Source organism: Dipodomys spectabilis, unplaced genomic scaffold (genome assembly GCF_019054845.1).
Source record: "Dipodomys spectabilis isolate Male_0828 unplaced genomic scaffold, ASM1905484v1 ptg000140l, whole genome shotgun sequence".
Lineage (NCBI taxonomy): Eukaryota > Metazoa > Chordata > Mammalia > Rodentia > Heteromyidae > Dipodomys > Dipodomys spectabilis.
Window position 1 is genome coordinate 16,084,245 of NW_024870817.1, and position 21,494 is coordinate 16,105,738.

Sequence of the window (21,494 nt, forward strand, 5' to 3'; positions counted from 1 at the left end):
GTATTTAAAAGGTAAATATTTGTTTAGCTTATACATGTAGCTGGAAGGCTTGTACTCTAGTTTGTTGACTATTTCAATGAGTCTGAACAATTATATATATATATATATATATACACACACACACACACATACGTACATATTATTGTTACCGTAAAGGTGATGTTCACAGAGGTTATTGTTATATGTCAAGTGATGAGTACATTTCATTTTGAATAGTGTTCATCCCTTCCCCACCTTTCGTTTTTCCTTCCCATTCCCCTCTCAAGTTGTATAGTTCATTTTCAACGTAGTGTCTAGCAAGTACACTACAGCATTTGTTCACCCTTTGTCCCACCTTTTCTGCAACCCTCCCTCCTCTCCATCTTCCCCAAATAAACTTACAAACAAGACAAAAGGTACAGGTTAGTGGTTTTGTTGTTTTTTTGTACCTAGTGGTTTTCTTGTTTTTTTTGTACCCAAACCTCGAACATTCTACACAAATGCTCTATACTCAGGCCATGCTCCAGGCTCTTTATTTTGTCCTTTTCTTTTTGAGACAGAGTCTAGCTAGTTTGAAAGAACTAGTCGAAACTCCTGATCCTTCTCCCTGTACCTCCACAGAGACTAGAATTACAACCTGTAACATAAACCTCAGCCTGAACTCTATCAATCTTCACAGAATTTCTTTAAACCCAAATCAGTTACAACAGCATTTAGAAATACAGAAGAGACCCCACAGCCCATCAACCAACAAAAACTGGAAACTCAAGAAGAGTTTTACTTTAAGTAGCATGTGCAAATATGGAAAATCTATGAATATTGCGAGAAAACATCTTTAAGTGAGGCTTTCAAAACTGAAATATACTCAAAGCATGTAGCACACTTTTCATTTAGAAAGAGGGTAAATAGTAAAAAGTAATTAGTAAGTATGAACAGTGAAGCTTAAATTTCTATTCCTAACCCAATTTCATATAGTTTAGAAAGGAAGGGAAATAATGCAGTCCTAATACTGAATGCATATCCAATGAAACTAGGAAATTTGAGGGGAGGGGTGGGGTTGTAGGGATGGGGGGAGAATACAAGGGGTGACATCAATTGAGATCTCTTGTGATTTGCTGAATGGTAACCCCTTTGAACAGCTACTTAAAGATAATAAAATTGTAACAATGAAAAATAACAAAATAATTCCTGAGAAAACAGGACTAAAAATAATCAAATTACCAAATTATTTTGAATCTTATTTTTCTGATCTAAAGCTTAGGGAAACATAATACTAGACTTTTATCATAAGTGAGGAAAATGAGTATATAGTTGAATTATTTTACAAAGACTTAATTTACAAGCCATAAAACAATTTCTCATTTGTCAAGTTTACCCTCCAAGTAAAATATTTTTATAATTTTTGAGTCAAGGATTCATCCTAAAATCCCAGTTTTAAGAAAATCTGCTTATATCCAGGGTTGGGATCGTTGTATTTCCAAAAGAACCATTTTTTTAACCTCTTACAGCTCCTTTAAGTTCTTTCCATAGAGTATAGCAGAAATGTAGCTATAATCATACACAAACTTGAACAACCAGAAACATTAAAGCTTCAAGAAAAAGTGTAACTGAATACCTAGAAATACTATAGCCTATATGTAGAGAGGATTTTGTAAGAACATTCTCAAGTGAGTTCAACATAGCATATTTAAAGGTCAATTTTAAATGGAGTATAATATCCACTTATCCCTTCACTGGTATATCTATTTCAAAACATTTTTAAATATCAAAATTCTCATGTCTTAAAAGACAAATTGATTTCAGGCATTATTTTATCCCTTATCTGGAATGAATTAATTTTCTGTTCTACTTAATAAGAAAACATGGGTTAACAGCTTACAAAACAAAGATCTTACCTCTGCTTGTTCTGGAGTTTCTCCTGCAAAGTAAAAGATGTAATGTTCTTCACTAAAGTGCTGAACTACTATCTGAAAACAGTTTGGCCTTTAAAATACAAACCAGAAAACATTATTCAGAATCAATAAAAAGCACTGAATTTTTTCATAAAACCGTACAATATAATTCTATAATTAATATGAATATAATCTGGAGAAATGTTTCATTATAACAGATCTTTCCTATAAAGAAAAAATATCATCTGCATATATTTTAAAACTTAGTACTATCAAATTGGATATGTTGGAAGTAGCAGTGTGGCTTATGTAGTAGAGCATTAGCCTTAAAGAGCTCAGGGACAGTGCCTAGACCGAGAGTTCGAGCCTCATGACTGACCAAAAAAAAAAAAGAAATAAAATAATTAGATACATCTTTCAAAGTGTAAACTAAAGGACTTTGTAACTTTTAAAAGTATTTGAAACAGGAAAGTTACTAAAAATCAAAACAGAATTTAATTGTCCATAGCAAATCTAAACCTTTTCATATACATTTAGAAGAGACTAAAAATGTTCTTATACCAAAAATATTTGTAGTGATTATCGGTAGGCAGATGGAGGGTAATTTCAATTTTATAATTTTCTACACTATTAAATTCATCTATTGAAACCATCTGAATGAGAATAAAAATAATGGAAGACTAAAACATCTGCCAATCTAAAATTTAAAACCCAACAAAACATCATAAATGGAAGTAAAATACTAACTCAATGAAAGATCCTGTCTATGCAAAGAAGAAAGTATAAAAACTTCAACCTAAATGTTCACTAGAATATCACTGAAATGTCTTCAATTTATGCTTCTGAAATAGTTACGGTTTAATGCATACCAATAATCAAAGTCTAAAACTTAAAGAAATGGTTCTCAGAGATCTCTAGTATTTTGAAACCTAGGCAGCTGCATTTCAGGGAAACAGCAATGTTAGTTGTGTCCGTAACCACCAATATTTCAACATCAGTATCTACATGGAATCACCTACTGGAGAAGATTTCTACATTCTTGGACATTAGACTTCAGTTAAATGATAAAAGTCTTGGGGGGGCTGGGAAGGTGGCTCAGTGGTAGAGTGCTTGCCTTGCATGCATGAGGCCCTGAGTTTGATTCCTCAGCACCACATAAGCAGAAAAAGCCGGAAGTGGCGCTGTAGCTCAAGTGGTAGAGCGCTAACCTTGAGCTGAAGAGGTGAGGGACAGTACCCAGGCCCAGAGTTCAGGCCCCACGACTGGCAAAAAAAAAAAAAAAAGTATTGGGGACTGGGAGGGTGCGTCAATGGTAGAGTGCCTGCCTTGCATGCCTGAGATCCTGGGTTTGATTCCTCAGCACCACATAAGCAAAAAAGGCCAAAAAGTGGTGCTGTGGCTCAAGTGGCAGAGCACTAGCCTTAAGCTGAAGAGCTGAGGGACAGCACCCAGCCCAGAGTTTAGCCCCACGAATGACCAAAAAAAAAAGATGAAAACTCTATGCTTACACAAAACACAAGTTTCAAATATATCTGAAAACACAATAAAGCTCATAGAAATTCATCCAAACTGTCCACTTTTGTGTTTGTGTATTTGCATTTTATAACAAAACAATCTGGTACCAAGCCATTTTTATTTGTCCTATTATATGCTCAGTATGTTTTCTCACTTCTTTGAAATATACCTTACAGATGCTGCTTTCTTTGGCGTTTCATGCTTCTCAACTACTCTACAGAAAAGCACAAAAAACAGTTGATGCTAAATTAGCATGTTTCCCAAAAAAGTGGTTTTAATGAGAGACCTGAGCTTAAGTCTCATGAACATAACATTTCCTATCTGATTTTAAGTAGTATCACTAAAGATCATTCCTAAGAAATTCTTAAAAAGTAACCTTCAACAGAAACTGCATAGAAAGCAAATGATGACCTTAAATCATTTTTCCCTTTTTTTAAAAACTCAACTGTATAATTTAACTAATCTTAGAGTTTCACTGCCTTTTTGTTTGATTCTGTTACTGTTGCCTTCCGTTGTACATTCCATTGTATTTATATTATGTTTATTTACTGTAGATACCTATTTGTTTTGTTTTTCAACTAGGTTACATTAGGCATATGGAAGAGACAGGAGAGGGATCTCTTAGCTGCATTTTCCCACGTTTCCATTTGATTTTAAAAAATTATTTCAATCTGCCTATTAACTTTTCTGTTAGAAGTTAGGCATAAAGCTCAAAGGGAGGATACAAGGTCCTAGGTTCAAACTCAGACCAAAAAAGTAAATAATTATTGGATAAATCACTAAATTGTTCCTGAATATTTTCTTCAAGTTCAGAATTTCCTTGAAAGAGCTATTTTGAATTCTGTACCACAGTTTACACAAATTACTTACCACATGATCAATTTCTGACACCATGGGTTTGTATATGTGTATGTTCACCCAATCTCTTTTGAGATAGGGTCTTGATATGTAGCCAAAGGTTGCCTAAAACTCACTATGTAATGCAGATTGGTCTTTAATACTTGATCCTCCTGCTTCAGCTTCCCAAAAACTAGAATTACAAGCATATGCCACCATGCCTACCTCCCTTCAAGTTCTTGATGCTGGCTGATCTATCTACGTATGGTATCTGTATACTTCAAAGTACTATGTATTGACTTGTTTCCATAATCTGGCTTTGTTTGTACTTCTCCCAAAAATATTGGACAGTGTTTATTACTATCTCTGATCCTGTGCAGATTTCAGCACTAGATAGTGTCCCATGTCCAAGTTTATTCCAAATTTACATATGGTATGTCATTCAAGATGACCCTGGGGTAGTACTGGAAAGCATAGTTTATCTTGATGTAGATAAGCCCAGATAACTTGTCCATAGTCAGTAGTCAGGCCCCACAGGATCCAGCCAAGCACTGGGTCTCACTGTCTATCCATAAACTCCAAAGTAACAACTTGGACCTATCTTCCAATACCCCCTCTTCCTTCCTGCATGCCATTATTCTCTTCATGTTTGCTAACTGAGGCTGGGGGGAAGAAAGAGAGTTGTACACTTCAAGGTTACAATGGGGGCCAACAGGATTATTCAAACCTAGTACCCATAGCCCATCAAGAACAGTACAGCAAAAAGACAATACAAAATCCACACTACTATAGTTATAGTCTTCAATCACTCCTGCCATCTGGAATTGATGTAGACCAGATGCCAAGTTTATCCCACAATGGCAAGAGATTCCTGACTAAAGTATGGGCAGATCCAAAGGCTTCCCATGGTTTCTGCTCTGGGAACATGGTCATTGTATTCTGCCTTAGTGTTAGGTTTTGCTGTGGCAGTCCCATCCAAGTCAAAATCTTGTGCTTAACTTCTCTGTTCAAGCTTTCTATGTTTTGGTCTTCAGAGATGATGAAAGTAATCACATGCCTGTCAAGTGTTATATTAAGCTAGGTAGTACCTGGCATTAATAGTCTCAAGAATCAATGTAGACCCAAGGACAGAGTACAGGATTACAGGGGCTGCTAGTAGTGTACATTGAAACATGAACCAATCCATCTGAGGTCCCAGGTTTAAACCTGGTGGAGAAGGTGGAGTCAATGTTTGGGGTCAATGCATGGGAGCAGTGGGAAATAGGGAACTACCTAATAATGAGTTTCACTGTGCCAGGCTTCATACTGGATTCTAAGTATAAGGCTTATACTTAATTCCCTCTCCTAAACAGGAAGCATCTGTCTGTCTAAGACAAATTGCTTGTGGATAGCATAGGAGTGATACTGATAACTCTTTTCTTCTAGCCTCATTCAATCTTTTCTTATGCTGTAAAGCTCTCCTAAAATTAGCTCTCCTAATTAGAAATAGTTGTTCAAATCGATGTTTCTGTAAGAAGATGATCAGTGGAGAGTTTTACTCTCATTTGCTCTACTCTGTAAATTACCATATTGTTAGGGGTGGGGGGAGTCTACCTTAACCAAACTTGTGTTTTGAGTTGTTTTTTGTTGTGTTTGATGTTGTTGTTGTTCTTGTAAATAATTCTTTTTGAAATATTAGGTTTCAGGAAAATAAAAGGAAATCAAGATCAGATGAAACTATGAAATACTTCAGTTGGTATTAAAAGTAGCAAGTACTTATAAAAAGGACTATTGATGACACATTAAGAATAAAGGCAAAGCTAGATTTGTAATGTTCAGAATTTAGCTTGTGCATTTACATTTATTTGTTTTAAAAAAAACTTGAAATAAAATAAGGAAAAAATTCTATTTCCAATCTGAAATACCTTTTTTTCCAACTGAACTAAATTTTTATGTAATTTTTTCTAATGTTGATTAACTTGGGAACTAGCAAAATTAAGTGTATTAGCACTTCAAATATACTTAGAAGTTAACAAGGAATATAATAAAAGCAGGGAAAAGATTAATGAATCAAATTAAGTCACCCGAAGTGGCAGAGAAATTAAAACACACTATACACAAATCAGATTCAAATGCTACCACAAGAAATACCACTCCAAAGATTTCTCTAGAGTAGATATTTTATATATAGGTTAGAAATAAGAAAATCAAAAATTATCCTTAGTGGTAAATATGACAAATTTAAATAGTATAACACTATTAAAACAGATTTATGTTTCAACAATATCTGTACATATCATTTTTAAGACAATTCCAAAAGAGTACAAAATAATAGAAAAACAATTTCTTACCTGCCAAAGAGACTATCATGAACAACATAGACAGAACATACACTGAGATCTATTAGTCCTTTTGGTTTTGTAGCTCGTTTTTCACTTTCAAAATAAATAAGCTGGGCATCGCTACCCTCTAAAATAAAATATAAATTTTTCCAACGTTTTCCTTTGCCTGTTAAAAAATAATTGCTTCTTTTAGCAAATAATTGTTTTTAAATTGGAAAACAGTAATTTTAAAATAAAGTGTTGTTCCTGAAAATAAAAATTAACATTATTTTAACTTGTCTTCTAAAACTCCAAAAACATACCATTGCTTATACAATGACAAAATGTTCCATTAAAAATGTCTTGTTATCATTGCTTGTTTCAATAAATCACAGAGTAAATGACAATGGCCTTACTAGATCTTCAAAGATGGGATTATGATGAAATCTTTAAATTGTTATTTTAGAATAACAGTTTTCTACTCTAAGGAAAAATTCTTGGTAAATACAAGAATGAATTATATCAACTAATCTTAATATAAAGACTAAATATAAAAATCAAGCCAAGCACCAGTGGCTCATACCTATAAACTTAGCCAATCAGGAGGCTGAGATCTAAGGATCATGGGTCAAAGCCAGCCCAAGCAGGAAATTCCATGACACTCTTATCTCCAATTAGCCACCAAAAAAAAACCCCCTGAAGTAGAGTGTAGCTCAAGTGATAGAGCCAGTCTTGAGCAAAAAGGGTAAGAGACAGTACCTAGGATCTTAGTTCAAGTCACTGTACCAACACTAAAAATAATTAACCAATTAAAAAAATAAATAAGAACATCAACCCCATAAATGTGCTAAGGGCCACAAGGAGTTATCTGTAAGAGAGCATGAGAAAGGTTGAAAGGATTAAACACCTTTACTGGATACTACTTCAGGATTTATGAACAATTTAAGTGTGCTTTCTAAAGACTCTGGTTGAAGTGTGAACAATACAGCTAAATAAGTATCTATTACTAATAATTCACATCAAAGAAATTTATTAAATATAAAACAGTAAGTTTTGTGATACTTACAATGTCTCTATCAAACACTTTAACAGTAAAATATTAAACTGAATCCTTAGCTTTAAAATTTCACTTACCCTTCTTCAAAAGATAACCTTTCTTCACAATATTTTTATAAAAAGCATCCTTTGTTTTACGACGAATTGTATTATAGATTTCCTTTCCATCTACAGCATCATTGAGCACTTGTTCCTGATCCTGAATTTTAACATAAATTAAAATTACTATTTAATTTTAATATTACCTTTTAATAAACAAAACAAAAGACCTTTAATTCTAAAATGCAGATATACATAGATTAAAAAGATTATTCGGTTTCCAAAAATATTCTCAGAAAAATGTCCTTATTATTTCCCAAGAACGTATCTCATGGGCAATCAATAAGCTATTTTAAAAACTACAGGTTAGTTTTTTATATTTTCCAACAAATAAGTAATAAATTTGATCATCAAGGAAATTCATATTTGCTTAAGAGGTATGTAACATGAACACAGAAAACTGCACCCAAATGAACTAAAGACACATAGGAACAATCAAAATATAATTCTCAAATACCTCACAATTTCCTCAATCCACCAAGGCAGTTACATTATCATACCCATTCATGCCTATTGTTATGGTTGGTCTAATTTCAGATAATTTTCTTTTTACAACTTCACAACTTTCTTTTCAACACTTTCTGATATCCACACTATGTTTTATTCATATATAAATAGTTAATACATTTCTATATATCTTCAAATACTAGTGTATTTTAATTTATGCTACATATTATTAAGTCCCTGATTTATGTCACAATCATACACCTAATTCTACCTTACCCTTCCAATCCTGTAGTTTGCCTAACATTATGATTTTTAGAAATGCATATATATAATACCTTATACCACAACTGACATTAATTGCTTAATGCTGCAAATAAGAAAAATAATTATGTCACAAATCTTCAATTCTAATATCAGGGTCCACTGAACCTGATTTTATTTTTCTGTAATCACTTCCTCTTTTTATTTTCCTTTTTTCACTTCTTACCATCAGAGATCAAGACTGTGGGTTAAGAATCAGAGAAGAAAGTTGTTAGTCATAGAACCAGGGGGAGTTATTGAGGACATGACAGGTAAGAGTTTCTTTCTCCTTTTCACCTTCAAAGGCTTCACTTAAAACAAATGGAGAAGCCAGGTGCAGGTAGCTCAAGTTGTAATCCTAGCCTCCTACTCAGGAGGCTGAGATCTGAGGATCGCAGTTCAAAGGCAGTCTGGACAGGAAAGCTCATGAGGCTTTTATCTCCAATAAACTACTCAGAAAAAGCCATACGTGGTTCTGTGGCTCAAGTGTTGGAGCACTATCCTGAAGACAAAGAGGCTCAAGGACAGTGCACAGTCTCTGAGTCCAAGCTCCAGGACCGGAAAAAATGGGGATGGCTACTTTTTATTAAAACAAATGATAAACATAGTAAAACACACTCTTCATAAAATACACTCTTCACTGACCAGTATCTACCCTGCAAAGTGAGGATACAGGATGGACTGGAAGATCCTACCTCTAGTCCAGTGTGCTTGACAAGTTATAGGTCCATTCAATCATCTTACAAATCTAAGATTGAATATTAAATTTTCACCATCATCTTTCTCTTGTATTTTGAGACATTCTACTCTTTCATCATCCTAAGAGCTATTTCATTATTACTTGACAACATTCCTTAGAATGGAAAAACTGGTATGACTTAAAGAAAATAGAAGCATGAATTACCAGTGTAGATGATGCAAACCGGCCTGTATGCTAAATCTACCCTATTAACCTGATTTTGTACATAAACTTTATATTGTCCACAGTCTTCTTGAAGTATATCAGAAATTTAGTGGTTGATTATTCTAATGAATGACCACAAAATTTAAAATATTTAGTATTTGGCCTTTTACAGAAAAGCTTTATTCATCCTAGTTTAGAGAATGATGTAACAGTGAAATAATTTTGATTGCATTACCTTTTGGTTCTTTTAATGTGTTGCCAAATAATGCAGTATCTTTCAAAAAAAGTCTGAGTTTTTTTGTTATCTTTTTATTAGCTTTCATTGAGTAGAGTTAAAAATTAAAAAAAAATTCTTAATCGCATATGCACTTATAATTGTAAAGAAAAAAATGACAGGAAGAGTTTTAATATTTTTCATTAGTATGAGAAACAAATGTAAAGAAATAACTGCCCTCAGAACTCTAAGAGAAGAAAAAAGTCTGTTGTTGCTTTAGCTGTTTTTCAGCACAATGGTACATGCTTATTATTCAAGACTGTGAGCTCTAGGACAAAGATAGGCCTCCTACCAAGATCTAAGAACTCTATGTATGAGACCCTGTCTCAAAAAAAAATTTTTAAAGAAAAAAAGTAAAAAGAGAAAGAGAAATGTGAACATATGATATTCTCATCCAGGAAAACACTGAATCACCCTTTAATATATTGTGACAAAAATGTGTCCTATCCTACTTTTCCAAACAAAAATATTCCTTAAATTTTATGACCCAAATGGTAATTGAATGTTGAAAACTACATTGTATAAATAAATCATTAAGGAAATCACTGTAGTAAAGACATGTTAAAATTTACTGGCATAGTCTAACTAGATTAATTCTAAACTTAAAATTATTTCCTTTTTGGTATTTTTATGCCGTAGTTGGGTTTGAACACAGGGTCTCACACTCGCTATGGAAGTGCTCTACCATTCGGCCACACAGTCTCTTGTCTACTCTAGGAACCTATTGCCCCACCCTACCACCACTCTATCATTTTTACTACAATTTTTACATAATATAGGGGCATGCTCTCTTGTCCTAAAACTACAGACAAATGAGCAAAAAATAAAAATTTAAATCCTTCTTGGTCCTAAATCCTATTGTATTGCATATTTTTTTTTAGTTTTTAATTATCTTTAAGTAGCTGTAAAAAGCAGTTTCAATTCAACTGATCAGTTCATGAGTACAATTAATCTTGATCAATGTCAAACCCTTCCATCATCCTCCCCCATCTCTCCCAGCTCCATCCATCCCTTCAAATCACCTAGTTCCATTTTCACATATGTATATTGAATATTATGAACTATATTCGCCCATCCTTTCTCTGTCCATTCAAAACCTCAAAGTATTCTGTTAGTCAATACTTCAGCTCCCTAACTTAGCTTTCCCTGAGATCTGTTTATACTTCAAAATGGTTAAAAGTTTGGACTTTGGACACATGTTCTGTGAGTCTGAATCATAGTCTCCCTGCATACTGCATATTATTCCATGTGGCTTCAACCAAGTTACTTGATATCCATCTGCCTTAAATTACTTACCACACTTATCTAAATAAGCTTGACTGTGCTTTATCCATACTTGCTTACTACTGTCCTAGTTTAACTTTGCCCCCAAACCACTACTATTGTCATCATAAAGCCAGGGATTTCCTAATTATCTCTTTAAAATTTATTTTAAAGAACATGAATAACTGAGTTTGACCTACTTTAATTGCAAAAATATTTGTGAAATAGTTTTGCAACAATACCAAACACATATCACAAAAAGACATTTAAAAATAAAATATTAATTACCAAAAACAGAAAAACAATACTGACCTGCATTGGTACAGGTTCCTTAAGATAATACCCTTCAACAATCTGCTCTTTTCGATAATGATCTATGATGTCTCCAATGCTGCCAAAATCAAAATACCATTGTGACATATTGTGCCTCACCAAAAAAAAAATGTAAATCTCTCAAAATACAAGTAAACCCTGTTATCAAGATTATCTGTTCACAAAGCCTTTTCAATGCACATAACCAGAATATACAGACTACATGGTCATTAACTATCACATTATTTTAGAAAAACAATGTTTTAATATAGATTGACAGACCACAATACTTAAGTCAGAGATTCTAATTTCCTACACAAATCAAGTGGGTAGTCAAGAGTCACCCAACAGTGAGGAAATGATTACAAAGCCACGACTTTTGGGGGGGAAAAAAGGCATAACAAATTGAAAATGAAGAACTGACAAATGCCATTTATTTAGGAAATAGAGCTAAAACATGATGTATACACACTACATTTACATGAGATTTACTTAGAGTATAAAATAAATAGAACGCAAAAGTGGAAGCCAAAAGAAAATCAGGAGCTATTTTTATATGTTTGAATATCAAAATGAAATCATATTGATAACTGATTTAAATAGTGCTATCAATGTTTTATATATCTGATATTACTAAATAAAACAATACTGAAAATAAAAATAGCAATGTATTTTAACATAAATGTATTTAACTATAAATTTAATATGTCATAATGAGGTTTTTAACTAGATAAAAGTGTTACTGTATAACAGTAGGCATTTCAATATAATGAATATTTAAGCAATGAAATTTAAAATTTTCCCTTAGTTATCTAGAGAATATTTCTACAAACAGATCTTGTTTAATCTACCCTTTGACTTCTTCCCATAGTTTTTCCTACTGAGAGAATATCTAGAGTACTTATGTATGTGTGTATAAGATATAATAGTAATAAATACAATAATGATACAATAAAATATAATAAACACAATATTAATAATAAAGTGAAAGACTTGCAAGACATGCTAGTTAATTTCAAAAAGAGTATGGAGAAATATTAAATAGCAGGAGTAATATTTAACACAAAGCAGAAGATCAAGGGAAAATACAAGTACAAATATTATGATAAAAAGAACATGAAACTTTATAAATTTTTAAAGGAAAAATATACCTATCACACAAATCCAAGTCTATCAGAAGAAAACTACAAACTGAAAATAATGTGATCACACCAAAATAATGAGTGTTTTTTAACATAGAAAGTATCATATCTATGAAGCTCACAGGTTGCTGGCTGCATAGGGTGGTGGATAAAAGGCATAGATATGACTAATGCATGGTATGTATAGCTACAGAAATGTTTAATGAGACTCCATGAATTTGTACACATAGTATGTGTACAAAATAAAAACAAAACAGATTTCTGCAGTACCTCAATGTTTCAATGTAACTGAGATAGAAGAACATAGTTCATGGAGTCTGTTGTGAAATATAATCCTGAATGTCTGAGAACAGATTTAAAAAAGTATGTGCCAACTAACAGGTTTTTATCCATCAGACTTACAAATTTAAAAAAGTACTCTAGTTCAGATCCATAGATGTCTAAGAAACTAATCAAGAAACCAACCAAGATTTCTTAGATACTCCAAGTAAGTTTTGGCCATGAACTCAACAAACTTACATATGAGAAAACTGTAACACATGTTAAACATAGATACATTTGTGAAACAAATGTAAATTTCTAAAGACAACTGTGTCTTGTAACTTCAGTTATGTGCATAATACATGAAAAGGTGCACCCCTCTTTGGGAACCTTTGATAAGTGTTAATGTCCTCAAAGTCTCACCAAAATCTTCCTTTTCTCTGATCATTATCTGGCCTATGCTCTTCCTGCTGACTTCAGTGTGTTTTTGTATATCCCCTCAATTTATTAGTTTGCATACCAGCCTGAATGCTAATCATTCACAAATCATATCTTTTCCTTTAATATACTTAATTCAGGAGATCTATGAAGTATATCTCACAAATGAATTAAATTTAATGCCAAATTAGTGTCTCTCTTTTTATCTAAAATTTTGAAGAGGAATGTCAAACATATGTTTCTAAGTGAGAGAAAAATAACTATTCTCTTAACCAAAAGTCTAATGTACAATTAATAAGACAACTGAATCTTACGATGCATAGTCATACCTATGTAGTCAGTGGTATAGTTAAAGAGTTACCTTCTTAAAATATTTTCCTAGGAGTAACTGCTGATATTAGTGCTTATATTTTTTTCCCTACTTATATGGAAACTGCTATTTTCTATGTATCAGAAACATATAATTTTAGCCTTGCTTTAAAAAATGTATTAAAACCAAAAAATAAATAAATAAATAAGAGATGATTTTTTTTTTTTATTAAGCGTATATTCACAGGGAACCGAAGGCTAAAAGATTTGGGGAATGATCAAGCCTACCAAATTACTGTCCCTATCATTTTTTTAAAAATCTTCATTTACCAGCAGACTAATAATTCTCAATAATTTAAACAGAAATGTACTCCTAATACTTCTTTCTCCTTGCTCCACTGTGATCTTCATCAACAAAGATGACTACTTTTACAAATTTTACTAAAAGTCCCTAGTGTGTAGTCTTAACTTTGCAGGGTTCCCTAAGGTAATTTAGGTCAATAAAAACTTCCAAAAACTAAATTTATGTCAGTTATTTTATCTTTAAAAAACTCAACTTAGACATATATTCATTTAATAATATATGTCCATGTTTTCAAATTGTAAGTATTCCAACTGAAAACTGGACAATGGAAATAATTTATATAGAACTCAGCTAGCTGGGTTTGATAGTGACATTGTTTAAAACGCAGATCATAATATAGAAGGTACTCAAGCTGCTTTACATGAGGTCTTCAGAAGGGAACAGTAAACTAAACTTAACATCATCCTTAACATTTTCTAACTGCCTACTGAACTTCTGGCAAGCAACTAGAAGAATCTGTCTATGGATCCTGTTTTGCTTGGTTTTTCAAACAACAGTTTTTGGATCTTTCATGTATTTAAGTTAAGCTAGACCTGAGGGGCATTCTCACTGGGCTACATACTGCTGTACGGGGATCCAAGCATTAGGATGGCAAGTATCAGGATCATGCAGTCTCTAAGACAGGAAAACAACTGCACTCTGACAATTAAGTTGTGGGCAAACCTATGAACCCTAAGATATGTATTCAAATGTTTTTTTTTCTTTCATGCCATTGTTTCTAACACATTTATAAGATCATTTCTTTGTTGCTTTGTATGTCCCTCCCCCACAGTATAATCCCTGCTTTCACTGTATTTGATGCTGGTATAATTTGTGGAGGGAAAGGGGAAAAACAAATCGTTTAAATAGGGATATAAGTGGACCCATTGCAACAATGAGATGTACAAGTCGTTATGTCGAAAACGAACTTTACAACTTTCGTAGGGGGGGAGGGGGGAAGATTGGGTGGGGGTGGGGAGGATGGGAAGGGATGGGAAGGGGAAACAAAGGAGGAGGCTACAATGCTTGATAAGAAATGTACTCATTATCTTGCCCATGTAATTGTAACCCCTCTGTACAGTATTTTCACAATAAAAAATAAAGAAACGTACTCATTATCTTGCCCATGTAATTGTAACTCCTCTATACACTATTTTCACAATAAAAAAATAAAAATAAATTAAATGACTGTTTTCTATTTCAAAGCAAAAAAAAAATAGTGACATTCTATCACACAAAGTTTCCATTATTGATTTACTTTATCAAGCAACTAAAGTTAATTCTGAGTTTTGAGACGTTTATTTTCATTGCTGAAATAGGAACCAATCATGACATAGAAATATCATCAAATCAGCAACTCAATTAAAGATGACATTTGGACAAATCCAACGAAACACTTAGAAAACCTTTCTTTCCTATTGAAATGACTCAGACTGTTTTATATATAATCTTTTTCCTAAATTAGATGTTTTATTCTTCCCTCAGACAACAGAATTAGCAAATTTGTTACAAATAATAGGAATTTTTTAACTCAAAATATTTTAGAAGGAAAAAAGTTATTAATTTATATTTGTTTGATACTGTGGAAACAATTCTTGGACGTATCTACTATTAAATTATACTAAACGCTGATGAAGAAACTAGAAGTGTGGCTCAATTGGCAGAGCACCAGCTTGCATGAAGAAGTTAGCCCAAAGCTTGACAACCTAACTACTAACCACAGTTTAAAGAAAAAAAAAAAGCAATATTAAAACAATTTTGAAGTTAATACCTTATCAAGATTTCAACTATCTTTACCCCAAGACTAAATAATAAATCTTTCTTGTGATTTACCTGTTATAATACCGGCCTCCCATCATAAATTGGTTATTTGGTGTTGGACATATTTTAAATCGCTGAATATTTTCATTGGTCCGAAAATAAAGTGAATAATCACCAGGAGTATTATCTGAGGGCCTCACAAGAAAACTGCAGACTTGGCCAACTGTAAAAATTAAGCTGTTAGTTTTATTCTCTAATTATCAAATATAATTTGTTAAGTAATTTAATAACAAAGTACATTCAAACTTGTAACTATGTTACTTTTCATCAGAAGCGACATTTTTAAGATAATATTTTTCAATTTTCTGGTTTGTGATTCATTACCATGTTTCTTGTCAACTATATCTTGTCAGCTTCATCTCATAAATACAAAACAAGTATTTAGTAGCAATAACATTTGTCACAGTTGGGATAATGGCTATAGGTGCTACTCTGTAAATTTCCTTATTAAGAGATTGGCAGAGCTTTACTAAGTAAGCTAGCAAGAAAGCAAACAGACAAGTAGAAAAGCAGAGGCACATTCTGGCGGAGTGTGGGTGCTTAAAGGGAAACAATAAGAAAAAATTTTAAAGTTAAAAAGTTCTGCCTAAGAATAGCCTATACTTTTTCCAATTAGCGACTAAAACATAAAAACCAGAATTGTACTCTAAACTTATAAAGGTAACTGTGCATTGTATTTGATTCAATACGTATTATCCTTAAAGATACACAGAAACCAATTACATATTAAATTGTTCATATTAATTATAAAAACAATGGAATTTTCTTAATTAGCAATGATTCTTAACATGCAGATATTTTTCCTTCTCTAATTCCTAATGACATAGAAAAGATAGGAGCTTGATGTTTTTAGGAAAGCAGAATGCACTACTTATAAAACCAGATGTAGTTTTGTATAAATTATTAACATCTAGCCAAGATACTTGCCATCATCAAGAAACCTCATGTTGGATACAATGAAGTAAAAAGTAAACAAATTTAAACTGAATCTTCCAGGCTTAATATCAAAAATCGCTTACTTAATATAGGCAAAGTGTTTCTAAGTTTATCCAACAAAGCTTGGTGTCAAGAATCTAGGATATCCTCTTAAGTTTCTTTTTTTTTTGTGCTGGTCTTAGTACTTGAACTCAAGAGCTCAAGTGCTGTCTGAACTTTAGTACTCAAGGCTAGTGCCCTACAACTGGGGCCACAGCTTGACTTCCAGATTCTTGCTGTTTCCTGCCCCGGCTTTTTGCTGAGATCCTTAGATCTTGGCCTCCTGAGTAGTTAGGATGACAGGAGTAAGACACTGGCACCTGGTTCTCTTATATTTCTTAAGAATAGACAAGAGCGAGGGAAGGGGTGACACTATCCAAAAGGAAAAGTACTCTTTGCCTGACTTATGTGACTGTAACCCCTGTTTTAAGCATTTTCAAATGAAAATAATAATTTTAAAAAAAGGGAAGGAAGCAATTTCATGCAAAATTAAACATTCAAATGCTACAGGAACTAAAATTGTACCAAATCTTCTCACAAGCATATGACCCAAAGAAAATACAAAGTAATAAAAATAAGCTGAGCAACTTTTCATTTTTACATGTCTAAGACTAGCTGCCTCAAATATTCGGTGGTAAGTTCCAGATATTAATTTATATCCTAAGTTGATTAAAACAAATTTCTGGTCTTATCTTGAAAGTTAATGGCATGTCACTCTGGTGTAAACTCTATTACTGTCATATAGCAATATCATATTCTTCATGTTTTGAGCCCATTTAATGTAAGTTTATACACTGAATACTTCAAAACCTGCCTCAAGACAGCATAAGGCTCAAGGCTCTAAGTTACAAGTTATTTAGGAAATAAAGGTTGAAAAAAATTGCAGTTCAAGGTAAGCCTAAGCAAAAGATTCTCAAGACACAATTTCAACCAATAGTTGGGCTTAATGGTACACAAATGCCATTCCAAATATGTAGGAAACATAAATAGGATCATAGCCCAGGCATAAATGAAAGAATCCACTGTAAAATAGCTAAAAGGACTGGAAAAAAGTTAGAGGGAATTGCTCAAGGAAGCATAAAGCCCTGGGTTCAAGTCCTAATACTAAAAAGAAGTGCCCAAAATCCCTCAAAAGAGGAAAGTATGGGGGGGGAGTGTAGTCGTGGAGGTGGGAGGGCAGGGATGGTAGGGGAAAAACAAAGGAAGAGGCAACAATGCTTGATAAGAAATGTACTCATTACCTTGGTCATGTAAATGTAAACCCTCTCTATGGTATTTTCACAATAAAAAACTTATTTTAAAAAAAGAGGAAAGTATAAATTTAAAATGCAATGCCTTATGGCTTTAAAAAAAGTAACTCAGATCATATGTTTAATAATAATCAGTTGATTTGCTATAATAATCATTTTGACCAAATATATAAACTAACAATTTTTAAAGAACTATACCTTTAAATTATGTATCATTGATTAAATTTGTCTCAGATTTGTATAAGATATGATTTACTGAATAAATATTTGGCAGTTACATTTTGACCTTAAAATATTTTAGTAACAAGAAAGTTTGTATTTTTAAATAATAAGCCTCTAGCAACAAATTTCCTCATAACTACAAGAGTTTGAGGAAAAGTTGAAATGAACATTTTATAGGGCTCAATTATAATTCCACAAGTATCTAGAAATACAAGACTATTTGCTCTAAATTAATGATAAACGAATGATAGCAACACCCATGTTTTTATATGGCCCTTGAAAATTATACTATTTATAAAAATAGAAAGCATTTAACCACTTAAAAGAACAATAAAAATGTTTTCCTATAAATATGGAGTAATTTCCCAATATATAGCTTAACATTAAAAATATGTTGCATGTTCCTGTAAGTGGATGTATATTTATACATAGATACCTCCATACATATAGCCACAGAAAACTTCTAGAAACAAATAGAAAAAAATTATCATCAGCTGTTCATGTAAGAAAGGAGACAGGGTCAAAAGCTAGAGCTAGAAGTGAAATATACTTCAAATGATTTTACATAAGCCAGGCTCTGGTGGCTCACACAAATAATCCTAGCTATTCAGACTCATCTTCAATTAACCACCAGAAAACTGAAAGTGGCGGTGTGGCTCAAGTGGTAGAATGCTTGCCTTGAGCTGAAGAGTTCAGGGTTCAAGCCCCACGACCAACCAAAAAAAAAAAAAATTTTAAACTATGCGTATAATTCCACTAAAAACAAACAAGAAAATATAATCCTTTCAGCACTGGGTAAGAAAATATACTGTGTATATATTAAGTGAACAGTACAATATAGAGGGTGGTTCGATTTTATATTTTTTTAAATAAAATGTTTAAAAAGGCAAGTGATTATAAAAGTACCTGTCATTAATAAATTATAAGCTTCTTGTTTGGAAATCTTCCCATGGAACCATCTTAAAAAGAGAAAAATTAGACAGTAAATCAACAGTATTTTTGCTGCTACCATATGACAAAATTAAACCAATCTAATAGTAATTCAAACTAACATGAAATAAATGCAACTGATCGAATTATTTCATTCCATTTACATGTTATATTTTATAAACTTATGCTTAATTTTAACAAAATATAGAAAATATCAAATGAAAACTGCAATTTCCATGTTAATTACTAATACAAAAACAAATAATTTTACCCCTGATAACACCTGTTATATGTTTATATCATAACAGGTTTTTGAAGGGTTGAATGATATAAAGCAATGTAGCAGTAGTAGGCAGAACCCACTTTAGAAATGCTACCCAAATTTAATTAAATCAAATCAAATTTATTTTTCTCATATTTATAAGCATATTTTTAATATGTGATAAGCTGACTTGGCTAATAAATCAAGATGCTGATGCATACTTTATTGAAAGCCAGAAAATAAGAAGAAGAAAAACAAGCAGGTATCAGTATCAACAATTTAAAAAAAGAATTTCGTATTCTAGTTCTATTTGAGCTAACAGCCTATCAAAACTCATGAGAAAACAACAGTACTCTGTTCTGAAATGGAACTTCTAGAAATTATTATAGATGGAATCACCATCACAAGCAAAGCATTATAAAAACAAGTATTTAACTTTTACTATCAAATAAAACATCCTACTTAAAATTATTTAGCCACCAAAGTACTTAATATCTTTTACATTATAGCCTATTATTGTCTTGCGTGGCACATGTTAGTGACAAGTTGGTAATTCCAGATAACTTTTCTACCACTTTGCTGTATCTTCTTGGGGTCTACAATTATTCATAATAATTAATTAGCATCTATGTTGGAAACTATAAGACTAAAACATAAGTGCTCTAAAATCTAGTGCTACAAATTTAGTCTGTTTGTACCACTTAAGTTATTCATGCTATTACTAGAAAAGGTACAAAAATATAGTTTAATATATATATATATGTATATATATATATATATATAAACCATTTCAGCAATATATCTACCATTAGCTCACTAACTCAGATTTTCTAGTGCTCCTCCTACAAACTGTGAATAATAAAAGGCAAGTATACAACATCTAAAGCAGGGTAGACTCACTCAAAAGGTTGTGAAGTTCCCTATTATATTCAAGTATAGTCTAGCTCACCAGTTAGTTACAAATGCTGTAACAGGATTTCTATATTCAGTAGACAATGAACTAAATAACTTCCAACACCAATCCTATATTCTTCTAGTTAGAAAAAAAAAGCTTTCATGGTATTTAGAGATGAATGAGAATTTTTAACGTAAGAAAGCCTGAAGGCAAAAAGAGCACAATCATTTTCTCAAGTTACTCCTATGTAAAATTTGTATTATTGAGTACGTGGTCTGCACTAGCATTAAAAAGACGAGTCCCTGGTCTTAGAAAACCCGTACTCTAGTTAGAAAAAGAAGGTATTGCTGGTATATGGTTAAGAACAGTTTGGGAATGAGAGAAAGAAGGGGCCAATTTTTAGTGAGTAGAGGAAATGATGACAGATGATTTAGTTCATTTAAACTCATTGATTTAAATAAATAACAGTATAAGTAAATTAAAGGGAATCCTAGTATGGGAAGCAGCCAGAGAAAAGGCATCAAGGAAAAAATAACTATCATGTATTAGAATACTGATAAACACTATACAAAATTTTAAATGACAAATAATAGACTAGTACAAGATGGCAAGAGTCAGAACAAATAGTCTTTTGATAAGATCTGCTAAGATAAAGATGGTACAGAATTAATTACAGATTTAGATGAGAAAACAATACTATCAAATAATGTACTTAGGTATAATTCATTATGGCTATCAGAAGACACTTTTGGGGAGATCTACTTGAAGGTCTTTGTTATATGAAAGGCTAGTATAAAAATGACCTAAAACAGAATTGAGAAGAATGCACACATTCAAGAAAGATTTTAGAAGATAAAATCTTTACTTTGGCATTGTGCCATCAGGGAAATGGGAACTTGAAGAAAAGGAATTGCTGATGTTACCAATTATACTTTAAAGAATTTAAGATGTTTCACTGTCATAATCTTTGCCTTAAGAAACTAAAGAGAGGATGCATACAAAAATACCACCAACAATATAAATTTAGCATATGATAGACCACATAAGAAAGTATAAATTCGTGGGGCTGGGAAGGTGGCTCAGTGGTAGAATGTTTGCCTTGCATGCATGAGGGCCTGGGTTCAATTCCTTAGCACCACATAAGCAGAAAAAAGCCAGAAGTGGTGCTGTGGCTTAAGTGGTAGAGTGCTTGCCTTGAGCTGAAGAGCTGAGGGACAGCACCCAGGCCAAGAGTGCAGGCTCCACGACTGACAAAAAAACAAAAACAAAAAAATTGAAAAATAAGTATAAATTCAAAACAATATGTATTAAGAAAAAAATGGAAGCAGCGTTTATACATGACACTGAGAAATCTGGATATAGCTCTAAATAAGGGAATGTTTTGTTCTTTTTAATAAATGCACACTAATATTTAAAATAGAAACAACTAAAAAGAGCTTGTGTAGTTTTTCTTGAAAAGGAAGATTTC

General features: G+C 32.5%; 1 protein-coding gene across 2 annotated transcripts in view; it reads right to left on the reverse strand.

The window, feature by feature from the left end:
• The window catches only part of Rasa1 (RAS p21 protein activator 1), a 70,316-nt gene that overhangs the window by 18,372 nt on the left and 30,450 nt on the right, over nt 1–21,494 (reverse strand). For both annotated transcript variants that reach the window (XM_042690726.1, XM_042690725.1), the window contains 6 exons: nt 18,846–18,898; nt 15,505–15,655; nt 11,179–11,257; nt 7,658–7,778; nt 6,554–6,710; nt 1,875–1,962 (listed from right to left, as the gene is read on the reverse strand). In XM_042690726.1, the coding sequence (XP_042546660.1) occupies nt 1,875–1,962; nt 6,554–6,710; nt 7,658–7,778; nt 11,179–11,257; nt 15,505–15,655; nt 18,846–18,898 (649 nt within the window). The remainder of the gene's footprint in view (nt 1–1,874; nt 1,963–6,553; nt 6,711–7,657; nt 7,779–11,178; nt 11,258–15,504; nt 15,656–18,845; nt 18,899–21,494) is intronic.